The sequence below is a fragment of the Chelmon rostratus genome, chromosome 8 (assembly GCF_017976325.1).
Source record: "Chelmon rostratus isolate fCheRos1 chromosome 8, fCheRos1.pri, whole genome shotgun sequence".
Classification (NCBI taxonomy): domain Eukaryota; kingdom Metazoa; phylum Chordata; class Actinopteri; order Chaetodontiformes; family Chaetodontidae; genus Chelmon; species Chelmon rostratus.
This window is the reverse complement of record NC_055665.1, coordinates 348,714-360,131: the sequence shown is the minus strand read 5'-3', so window position 1 is coordinate 360,131 and position 11,418 is coordinate 348,714. Positions and strand designations below refer to the sequence as shown.

The window sequence follows — 11,418 nt, the reverse complement described above, 5'->3', positions numbered from 1 at the left end:
GTCCTCCTGAAGGTGATGTCACCGCTGACCCCCCCGGTTCAGGCTGACTGTGGATCAGCGTCGACTCGCTCAGTTCAGAGTTTAAAGTGAGACCGGTTGTCAGGTTTGGACTGAGCGGCGGCTCCGGCGGCAGACTCGGTCCGTTCGTGGTCCAGTTCATTCACTGAGCCCCAGCAGTCAGGAGGACGGGGGGGTGAGACATGAAGAAGAACAGCCCTTCAGTTCTAAACCTGAGACGTGACATCGAGTCTGGAAAAGGAAGTCAGAAGTTTTTGGGTCGGTTATTTTGTTCTGAACCTAAAAATGAGGCGAGAACAGAAAAACCGTCTCGACGACAGGAAGTGGTTCTGAAGTGCAGCGAGGTCGAGCAGCTGCAGACTGAAGACGCTTTGCTCTGTTTGCTGATTGTGGTGTTTTGAGAGATCTGAGGGGGGGTCTGTTGTGTCTGGCTTCACACTTTTGTCATTATTGTTGTCATTCATGCCATAGAAGGTGGGTGGGGGGAGGTCTAGGGGAGGTTTTTGGGGTGTTCTCGGGGGGTCAAGGGTCCAGACGTCACGGTGAGCCCCGCTGCTGTCGTCGTCTCGTTCTCTCCTCCCACATTTGAAAGGCCAGCTGGGACCAGAACAAGATGGAGGACCGGGGGGTCGATGCCGGGCTGGGGGTTTCGGCAGTGACGTCGTCGTCTGAACGATGCGACGGGGGCGGAGGGGGCGACGGAGGGGAGCCTGGGAAAGTCACCTCGGCCAAGTTCAAGTTGAAAAGGGAGGAGGAGGAGGAGGAGGAAGATGAGGAGGGTGATGGAGACAGATGAGAGACGATGCGTTCACTGACCCCCCAGGTTTCTCACCACAGAAGCTGCTCTGTGTTCGGCAGGAACGTCTGTCAGGTCCCTGTCGGTCGAGCCGTGGGCTCACTTTGCCCTCAGTTTTCACTGCCAGTCAAACTTTTCTTGAGGAGGAGAAATGATGAAGGAGGATCATCAGAGTTTAGTAGATAACAACATCCAGACAGGTGCCTTTTATCTATTCTGTCCTAGAATATAATATGTTTGATCTAAATAGGATCATGATTATTGCACATGAGACAAACGACACGATGATCAGACCTTCAAACCTTTGAACGTCACAGTCGGACCTCCTGACAGGAAATTCTCCTTCATACCAAAGACGTGAAGGATGAGTCTGAATTTCCCTCAACAGGAATAAGTTTGGTTTCGTGATGAGCGCTGAGGTCAGAGGTCACCAGAACTCGACCCCCCCGTCTGTTTGCCGACTCATTCATGTAACAGAGCTGTCGATCAAACTGAAACAGAGTTCAAGTGCAGCTTCAGATTCAGATCATTTATCAGGTTAACTCGAGTAACAGCAACGATCATCCAGGTTTCATTCAAAACAACTGTCAATCAAACAGAGACATCAGATAAAATTTATACTCACATTATACTCTTTTGAAGAAGTACACGCTTTATGGTATTAATGTATAATTAGATGTACTCAAGTTATACTTGAAGAATAAATAGTCGCTAACTTCTTACAGACTTTAAGAGAACTGAAGTCGACCAGAGAAAATCAGGATTCGTTCTTTAAATTAACTCTCACCAGTTTGTGGCAAATACACTTTAATTAAGCTGCTAATATGTTTTATAAAGAACTTTAGAATAAGTTTACTTTTCACTTTATTACTATTAAAAGTATTTGTTTTAGGAGCCAATTAGGACACAATGTATAAAACACTTACAATAGAGTACACTTTTTTAAAGTACTTTGAAATACCACTTTAATTATTGCAGAGTTAATATAATTCATTATACAATATATTGAAGTAGAACTCTGTTTAGAAGAAACAGTTTGAAAGTAAAGTTAAAGTCTGGGAGAAACCCTCAGTACTTCCTGACCGCCGGCGTCCGCTCACTCCACATTTTCTCTGTTGATGTTTAGAAGCAACAGACAATTCATGGTGCTTTTTTTGTAATTGGCCATCAGCAGCTTCATCATCATCATCATCCTCATCTTCACCACCACATTCATCCTCATCCTCAGACTGTCAGTGAGTATTTCCTGTTTCAGCAGATCCTCGATCGGTCTGAATGAACTTTTTATAATTTTTATGATTTGTTAAAACAAAATATTTTCAACCAATAAAACCGAACTCTAAAAAGCTTCAGTCTGATTCTCCGTCGCCTCGTCTCGTCCTCTCAGGTGTGGTCAGAGCCTCAGAGCTGGCCTTTCTCAAAGAACCCAGTGATGTCATCGCGGTGAGGGACCGCCCGCTGATGCTGGACTGTCAGGTGGAGGGGGAGGGTCCGATCTCCGTCACCTGGAGACGGAACGGCGTTCCCGTGGTGACCGGCGTCAAGGCGACGGTGCTCAGTAACGGTACTCTGCTGATCAGAAACTTCTCCAAGAGACGAGAGAGTAACGAGACGGACGCGGGAGAATACGACTGCGCCGCCCAGAACCGCTACGGGATGCTGATCAGCCGCAAGGCCCGGGTCCTGCTCGCATGTGAGTCACACGACCACCACTGCAACATCCTACAAACCTACAGCACGGTGTACTTATCTGTCTCCCCCTCCTCCTCCAGCCCTCCCCAAGTTCCTGTCTCACCCAGAGTCCGTGGCAGTGGGTGAAGGGGGTGTGGCCAGACTCACCTGTCAGGTAAATGGAATCCCAGAAGCCACCATCACCTGGCAGAGAGATGGACGCTCACTGAGCACAGGGGACCCCAGGTAAGTTTCACTTCAGGCATAGTAGTAATTTATGAGGTACTTGTATTTGAGTATCCAATGTGTATCTATACATTCTCGGTTATTTTTCGTTTGTATTGTGCAGGTACACGCTGCTGCCTCACGGAGTGCTGCAGATCACCGGCGTTCAGCGAACAGACAGCGGTTTGTTTCGCTGTGTCGCCTCAAACATCGCTAACACTCGATACAGCCACGAGGCCCAGCTGTCTGTCACCGGTAAGACCACACTGAGGGCACAGAAACCCCTCGAACACCGGTCTCACCTGTCCAACGTTCAGGACGCCGCCCGTCTCTCTGTGCTGATCGTGTTTCTGGTTCCAGTTGCAGGGTCCAGGATCTACCGGGAACCCGTCATCCTGTCTGGTCCTCAGAACCTCACCATCAATGTCCACCAGACCGCCATTTTGGAGTGCATTGCCACAGGAAACCCCCGCCCTATCGTGTCCTGGAGTCGCCTCGGTAACCATACTAAAAAAAAAGATCAGTGATCTTCAGTTACTGATTGATTATTGATGAGAAAACCTCTCAGTGGTTCTGTGAGTCAGTACAGTAACCATGGTAACATGATGTCGTCTGCGTGTGTGTGTGTGTGTGTGTGTCAGACGGCCGGTCCATCGGCGTGGAGGGGATCCAGGTGTTGGGAACAGGTAACCTGATGATCTCTGACGCCACTCTGCAGCATACAGGAGTTTACGTGTGTTCAGCCAACAGACCAGGAAGCAGATCCAGAAGAACGGCGCTCGGACGACTCGTAGTACAAGGTACTCTCACACGCGTGTATTCTGCAGTACATGACGAGGAATATGAAGTATTCACAGTAGGCAGTTTTTCACGTGTAATTTAACATTTAGAACAAGCAGGAAAAGATACTTCAATCAAACTGAAGTGTCAAATGGAGTTTCACAGTTTTTGTTTTCTGGCTCAGGTTCAACTTCGTGTGTGTGTGAGTGTGTGTGTGTGTGTGTGTGTGTGTGTGTGTGAAGAAAACACTGAGACCAATGAAATGATCATGCTGCTCCTCCTGATAATAATATAATAGAGTTCAGATAATAATAATAATAATAATAATAATAATAATAATAATAATAATGCAGAGCTTGAGAGCGTCTGTGTGGAGCAGATGCATCTTTTAATGTGATTTCAGATGAGCGGTTCTCTGGACCATGAACCCAACATGAGAACCTTTAAAAACATGAATGACCTTTATGAACTTGTGGGAACTTTTAGGGACCTTTTGGAACATTTTGCAACATGTTTAAATGTTTTTTGGGACATTTCAGAAGATTTCTGACCTTTAGAAACAGATCAAACCTCTGGGTCGGCCTGATGTTTGCTGCAGACGGACCAGCAGCACTCTGTCTGACAGGAATAAAAACCAGAACAATCAGAGTCAGTGAAGCATCACCTCTGACCTCCGACCTCATCAGTGCAGCGGGGGGGTCAGGGTCACCCAGTTTCCCAGAGAGAGAGATTCATTAGAATAATGATTAGCATGTGAAGAGTCCCACTTCACAATGAGGACTTTATTCACACTGAAACTCCGTCTGTCACACAAGAATTACAAAGGTTTAGAAACCTCCAGAAACACGAACAGACCTTCAGAACCAGATACCAACAAAACAACGACACAACAAAACAAGATAAAACAACAAAACAACAACACAACAAAACAAAACAAGACAACAGAAAACAACAAAACAAAACAAGACAACAAAATACAACAAAACACAATAAAACAACAACAGTACGACACAAACAGATCTGGTCTGTCAGCAGCTTCTTCTTTATAGAAACAGGAATCAACATTTAATCAAAACACTGAAACGTGTGCAGAAATATGAGCATTAAAAAGTCCTGCTGCAAAGATGATCCTGAAGTTTGTTGCTGATCAGAAGCAGAAGGAGCGTCAGCTGCTGCTCAGCGCTTCCTGTCATGTTGGCTGATTATTAGTTCTTATATGTTGAACTTTGTCTGTTTGGGCTGAATGAAAGACTCTCTGGATGTTTCCTCGTCGGCTGTCGACTCCACAAACTAGTTTGGTTGTTTTCAGCCAATCAGGAGCCTTTGTTTGTGTGTGTGTGTGTGTGTGTGTGTGTTTTGCTCTTGAACTTGACGTAGAGTGTGTGAAAGGTCGTCGTCTCTCCTCGAATCAACTTTATTTCTCTGTTAATGAATCACACTCCCTCCCCCTCCTCTTCTATTGATATATAGCTCCTATTCACCCCCTGACCTCTGACCCCCGCCCCCCCCTCCTGAAGGGGCGGTCCTTCAGGGCATTATTTTAGGTGACAGACACACTTGTTTAAATGGTCTCAGTTACCAGGAGACGGTCCGGCCCGAGGCGAGACAGCACCTGCTCGTCTGCTTGGCGGGGTCAAAGGTCAAAGTGGTTTTCAAACACAAAGACAAGTTCAAGTACAAACATAGATAACAATAAATAACTTGTTCATTTTATTTAAAACTCTTTGTTTCAGGTGTCTCTGGTGACACCTGGGGTGACACCTGGGGGTGACACCTGGGGGTGACACCTGGGGGTGGAACCTGGGGGTGACACCTGGGGCTGACACCTGGGGGTGGAACCTGGGGAACCCACACAGGGTTTATGCTGCATTGTACTGCTTTATTCTGGATGTTATGTTGGATGCTGGAGGTGTTTCAGTCTTTAGTTGATGTGTGTTGGAGGTTGCAGCGCCCCCTGCTGGTGTTCTCATTGATCAGGTGGAAGAACGTTTACTTTTTACAGGAGTGAAACGTAGAAATAATAAAGAATAGAATAAAAGTTTGCTAACACTTAATGTTCACACATTCATTCATTAACTAGTTTCTTATTAGAGTATTGAGTGTTCATTTTTTTATTAGTAGTGCTTCTTATTAAATTCTTATTCTGCATGACCTTATTCTACAACTACGACGAGTTTTGCATCAATAACCTCCCAATCACTGCTTATTGATAGGAACAATAAAGTTTTTGTGCATGAATTATGATCTTAATAGTCTAAGCTTGATAATATAACCCAGAATAAGGCACTAATAGGTGCTTTATAATGACTATAGAATTCTCCACTAATACACATGCTAATATTTCATGGTGAATGTGTGAACCTTTTTAAATCCCTCAGACAGGAAGTGGTTGGTAAATAACAGCTGGAAGCAGTTATAAGACAGTTATACAGGTTAAGATAAGATAAGACTTTATGTGGTAACTGCACAGATTCAGATTTCATTTAACTAAAACTGAAATTATTTGCATTTACCTCCCCGAGATGCAACTATAAAATGTTGCTTATCAATAAATAATGATCAATTACTTTATAATATTATAAGAGTGAAAAGGGCCATGGTGCCACCATGAGTACTTTTACTGTTGATACTTCCAATAATACTTACATATTTTTTCTGAAGTTACACTTTGAATGCAGGACTTTGACATGTAGTGAAGTATTTTATGTTGTGATCTAAATACTTTTACTTAAGTAAAGGCATCTGAATACTTCTTCCACCAAGAACTGTAAACTGTATATAGTACTGCTATTACTATGATTACTACTTACAGGAGTACATCAGCAGCTTCTTGAAAACATGTTCACTGACAAACGGCTGAAAATCTATTTTCTGACATGTTTGTTTCCTTCAGGAGGAAGTGATGATGATGATGATGATGATGATGATGATGATGATGACACGTACAGTAGCTGTAATATATTGACCTCCTCCTCCTCTGTGTGTGTGTGTGTGTGTGTGTGTTCAGCTCCTCCAGAGTTTGTTCAGTGGCCACAGTCTGTCTCCAGACCAGCAGGGGGCAGCGCTGTCTTCAGCTGTACGGCGTCCGGCGTCCCTGAACCTCACCTCATCTGGCTGAAGAACGGCAAGCTGTTGACACCCAGCGGCAACGTCAAACTCACCAACGGAAACACGTAAGAACATCGACACACGAGGTTTGAGGGGGTCAGAAACAGACAGTGTTACGTGTTGGACGCCTTCTTCATCCTGACAGATTCAGGGCCTGTAGTCATGGAGACAGTGGTGACGTAAGAGGACGTGTATGTCACACCTGTACTGCAGGTGTCAGGTTGTCGAGGTTCAGGCTTAATTTCTTTTATTTAGATCTTTAAAAAGCAAACAGAGAGCTTCCACGCGTTCAACGAGTCCATCTTTGATCCTTCAACCACACCGTCAGACCTTTAGGTCCAGACCACTTTACTGTCATGTCCCAGGAGTCATTATTGTCCTACATTCAGACCAGGTTCAGATTTAAAGTCTGTGGAATCCGTCTCCGCCTGCAGGACTCTCGCCATCACCCGTATCACCCCAGAGGACGAGGCCATCTATCAGTGCATTGCAGAGAACAGCGCCGGCACCAACCAGGCCAGCGCCCGCCTCGCCATCAGCCAGGGGGCCGAGCTGCCCGAGGCCCCGTCCGGACTCCGGGCCACTGCCCTCGGCTCCGGCAGCCTTCGGCTGACCTGGGAACAGCCGACAGAGCACGTCACCCAGCAGATTATAGGATACGTGCTGCACATCCGACGGCTGGGGGGTAAGAGACGGACAGATTAGGCAGAAATATGATTAAATGACACAAAGCAGAGGCAAAGCGGCTGTCCAACCAGTCGCTCAGACCGCAGCGGTGCAGCAACAGTCCGTTCTGGATCGTTTATTCCAGCAGCTCTGACCAATGAGATACCAGCAACACTCTGACCTCTGACCTCTGACCTCCTCAGAACCGGACAGTGCAGAGCTGCAGGAAGCCGTCAGTAAGACGACCTTCACACATGAGTTCAACAACCTGGAAGCTGCCACCACCTACTCCATCTACCTGAAGGCTTATTCTGCTCTGGGAGGCAGCCAGCAGTCCAACACCATCACCGCCACAACGCAGGGGGGCGGTGAGTCCACCTTCAACGCCTTCATACCGTCCACACTGTCCACCTTAAACACCTTCACACTGTCCACACTATCCACCTTAAATGCCTTCATACTGTCCACACTGTTCACCCAGTCCACCTTAAACACCTTCACACTGTCCACCCAGTCCACCTTAAACACCTTCACACTGTCCACACTGTCAACCTTAAACACCTTCACACTGTCCACACTGTCCACCCAGTCCACCTTAAACACCTTCACACTGTCCACCTTAAACACCTTCACACTGTCCACCTTAATCGCCTTCACACTGTCCACACTGTCCACCCAGTCCACCTTAAACACCTTCACACTGTCCACCTTAAACACCTTCACACTGTCCACCTTAATCGCCTTCACACTGTCCACCCAGTCCACCTTAAACACCTTCACACTGTCCACCTTAATCGCCTTCACACTGTCCACCTTAAACACCTTCACACTGTCCACCTTAAACACCTTCACACTGTCCACACTGTCCACCTTAAATGCCTTCATACTGTTCACACTGTCCACACTGTCCACTAAACACCTTCACACTGTCCACCCAGTCCACCTTAAACACCTTCACACTGTCCACCTTCAACGCCTTCATACCGTCCACACTGTCCACCTTAAACACCTTCACACTGTCCACCTTAAACACCTTCACACTGTCCACACTGTCCACCTTAAACACCTTCACACTGTCCACCTTAAACACCTTCACACTGTCCACACTGTCCACCTTAAATGCCTTCATACTGTTCACACTGTCCACCTTAAACACCTTCACACTGTCCACCCAGTCCACCTTAAACACCTTCACACTGTCCACCTTAAACACCTTCACACTGTCCACACTGTCCACCTTAAACACCTTCACGCTGTCCATCTTAAACACCTTCACACTGTCCACCTTAAACACCTTCACACTGTCCACCTTAAACACCTTCACACTGTCCACCCAGTCCACCTTAAACACCTTCACACTGTCCACCTTCAACGCCTTCATACCGTCCACACTGTCCACCTTAAACACCTTCACACTGTCCACCTTAAACACCTTCACACTGTCCACACTGTCCACCTTAAACACCTTCACACTGTCCACCTTAAACACCTTCACACTGTCCACACTGTCCACCTTAAATGCCTTCATACTGTTCACACTGTCCACCTTAAACACCTTCACACTGTCCACCCAGTCCACCTTAAACACCTTCACACTGTCCACACTGTCCACCTTAAACACCTTCACGCTGTCCATCTTAAACACCTTCACACTGTCCACCTTAAACACCTTCACGCTGTCCATCTTAAACACCTTCACACTGTCCACCTTAAACACCTTCACACTGTCCACCTTAAACACCTTCACGCTGTCCACACTGTCCACCTTAAACACCTTCACACTGTCCACCTTAAACACCTTCACGCTGTCCACCTTAAGTAAAACAACATGGTGGTATGAGTGTAGAAACTCTGTTTGATTGTTTGTGATGTCTCTCAGATGTCCCCCATGTAACCACAGTCTCCATCTGTCCCTGTCTGTTCCACAGTTCCCAGTTCTCCCACTTTCTTCACTAAGGTCCTGAACCAGACAGCCATGCAGGTATACTGGGAGCTACCCAGTAAGCCTGGGAAGTTGGAGGGCTTCAGACTGGAGTACCGCGGGGTTTCCAACCCAGAAGTACAAGGGCAGGAGACTTTCCCAGGACAGATCAACACCCACACGATCTCTGACCTAGGTCAGTTCATCAGTATCAAAGACTGGCAGCACAGCAGAACAGTTAGCCTAGCTTAGCACAAAGACTGGCAGCACAGGAAAACAGTTAGCCTAGCTTAGCACAAAGACTGGCAGTACAGGAAAACAGTTAGCCTAGCTTAGCACAAAGACTGGCAGCACAGCAGAACAGTTAGCCTAGCTTAGCACAAAGACTGGCAGTACAGGAAAACAGTTAGCCTAGCTTAGCACAAAGACTGGCAGCACAGCAGAACAGTTAGCCTAGCTTAGCACAAAGACTGGCAGCACAGCAGAACAGTTAGCCTAGCTTAGCACAAAGACTGGCAGCACAGGAAAACAGTTAGCCTAGCTTAGCGCAAGGACTGGCAGTACAGGATAACAGTTAGCCTAGCTTTGGCAAACAAGAAAAAAAACACCCTCCAAGAACTGAAGGTCTAAAAGTGGTTCTAGCTAACAATACACATGTTAATGTGTTAGCTAACCAGCTAGCCAGCAGTCCGTCCTGCAGTCAGGTTATTCAGGATTGTGGTTTGCACTGTAATTACACAGATGTTACACATGTTGTGTCTGAAAGGCACCGCACCTTCAAAAACTGCTTTTCGTCAAAATGTAATAAAAATAAAATGAAGGAATTTGTGGCAGCGTGACTTTGAAACTTCACACTTCTCTATAAAAAACTCTAAAAAACAACGTACAACCTGTAAATCAGACACAGCTGTTAGGAGGAGGATTCTGCTCAAATTATGGCCATGTTCAATTTCACATTTCAAGCTAAGACTGATGAACACACAAGCTAATTTAGCTTGTAGCTGGCTAGCTCCCAAAGGTTATTTTTGCTCTACAAAAAGTTGCTAATGTTTAGTTAGCTTAGTAACAGTAACTGTGTGTCAGTAGCATCTTAATAAGCTCGTATTACAGTAAGCTAGTAGTGTTTGCTACAGAGCTTTGAAACTTTGCCTGAACACAGATGCTGTTAGAGATCATCGTTAGTTAAAATAAAATAAAACAGCTTGTTGGAAGGTATTTTTTCATCTTTTGTTGCTAATGATAGCATTTTTTTCCTTGTGACCACAAGTGTATTTGTTAAACACCACAACACAATACTACTACACATGTGGTCTTTTATTTTAGCTTGTAGCTAGCACAGAGGAGGCAGGTTGTTGTTACGGGTACAGCCTCATCTTAGCTGGTTAATGGTAACTGTGGGTCTAATTGCTACTCACTAAGATAACCGTCGTGTAGTAAATAGCAGTGGAGTCTCAGCTTACACCTGGACTGATCTGATGCCACAGAACACTGTGCTGCTCGTTAGATGATGCTGCTGATTGTCCCGATGGCCCATCATTCTGAAACCAACACTCCAAAAAATGACGGGCTGCTGTCTGTTGCCTGGTTGGAGTTAGGTGGTTGGTTAGATGGTTAGGATTCAGAAAAAAATCTGAGGGTCAGAGCCAATCAGAGGCCGAATAGAGGTGGGTCTTCGTGGAATACAGGAAGACGGGGAATCAGAGTAATGGGCCATCTGAACAATATGTGGCCCCCGTGGTGGGAGTTGGATTGTTTTCTCTGGTTTAGTGGAGCTAACAGTTCTTCTTCCTTCAGAGCCAGCAGCAGTTTATGAGATCCAGCTGGTGGCGTTTAATGGCAATGGAGATGGTCCATCCAGCCGCCGCCTGGTGTCTCTGGCAGAGGGAGGAAACACTGCAGAAGGTATAGGAGCCTCAACGTGACCTCTGACCTCTCTGACACACTAACTCGTCCACTGAAACCAGTGGAACCAGTTTGATATGATGTGTCTTTGTCTCCGTCAGCTGGTCCGAGCTGCAACTGTGATCAGTCTGATGGTTCGGTGTCGGCTCTGCTGGTTGGTGTTCACAGCGGCCTCGCCTGCATCCTGTGCTGCCTGCTCTTCGTCCTGCTGGGATACAGACGCAGGTGAGACCTCATCATCACTGTCACCGTCATCACCGTCACCGTCACCATCATCATCATCATCCTCACACCGTTCTGTGTTCAGTCTCTTCTGCAGGAAGGAAGCCAG

At 46.4% G+C, this 11,418-nt stretch overlaps 1 protein-coding gene across 1 annotated transcript; it reads left to right on the top strand.

The window, feature by feature from the left end:
- Nucleotides 1-631: 631 nt before the first annotated feature.
- LOC121610220 (immunoglobulin superfamily DCC subclass member 3-like) lies at nt 632-11,316 on the top strand. The gene is made up of 13 exons (XM_041942231.1): nt 632-756; nt 1,986-2,053; nt 2,202-2,507; nt 2,587-2,731; nt 2,835-2,965; nt 3,077-3,208; nt 3,352-3,510; nt 6,498-6,663; nt 7,033-7,283; nt 7,468-7,632; nt 9,193-9,381; nt 10,980-11,087; nt 11,189-11,316. The coding sequence occupies exons 1-13, from the start codon at nt 632-634 to the stop codon at nt 11,314-11,316; spliced, it is 2,073 nt and encodes a 690-aa protein (XP_041798165.1).
- Nucleotides 11,317-11,418: the final 102 nt, after the last annotated feature.

Excerpts from the sequence above, each read along its gene's own strand:
- LOC121610220 (XM_041942231.1), top strand. The coding sequence starts at position 632 with ATGGAGGACCGGGGGGTCGATGCCGGGCTGGGGGTTTCGGCAGTGACG. Across the intron at positions 7,633-9,192 it reads CGCCACAACGCAGGGGGGCG|TTCCCAGTTCTCCCACTTTC; the intron begins GTGAGTCCACCT and ends TCTGTTCCACAG. Across the intron at positions 11,088-11,188 it reads GGGAGGAAACACTGCAGAAG|CTGGTCCGAGCTGCAACTGT; the intron begins GTATAGGAGCCT and ends TGTCTCCGTCAG.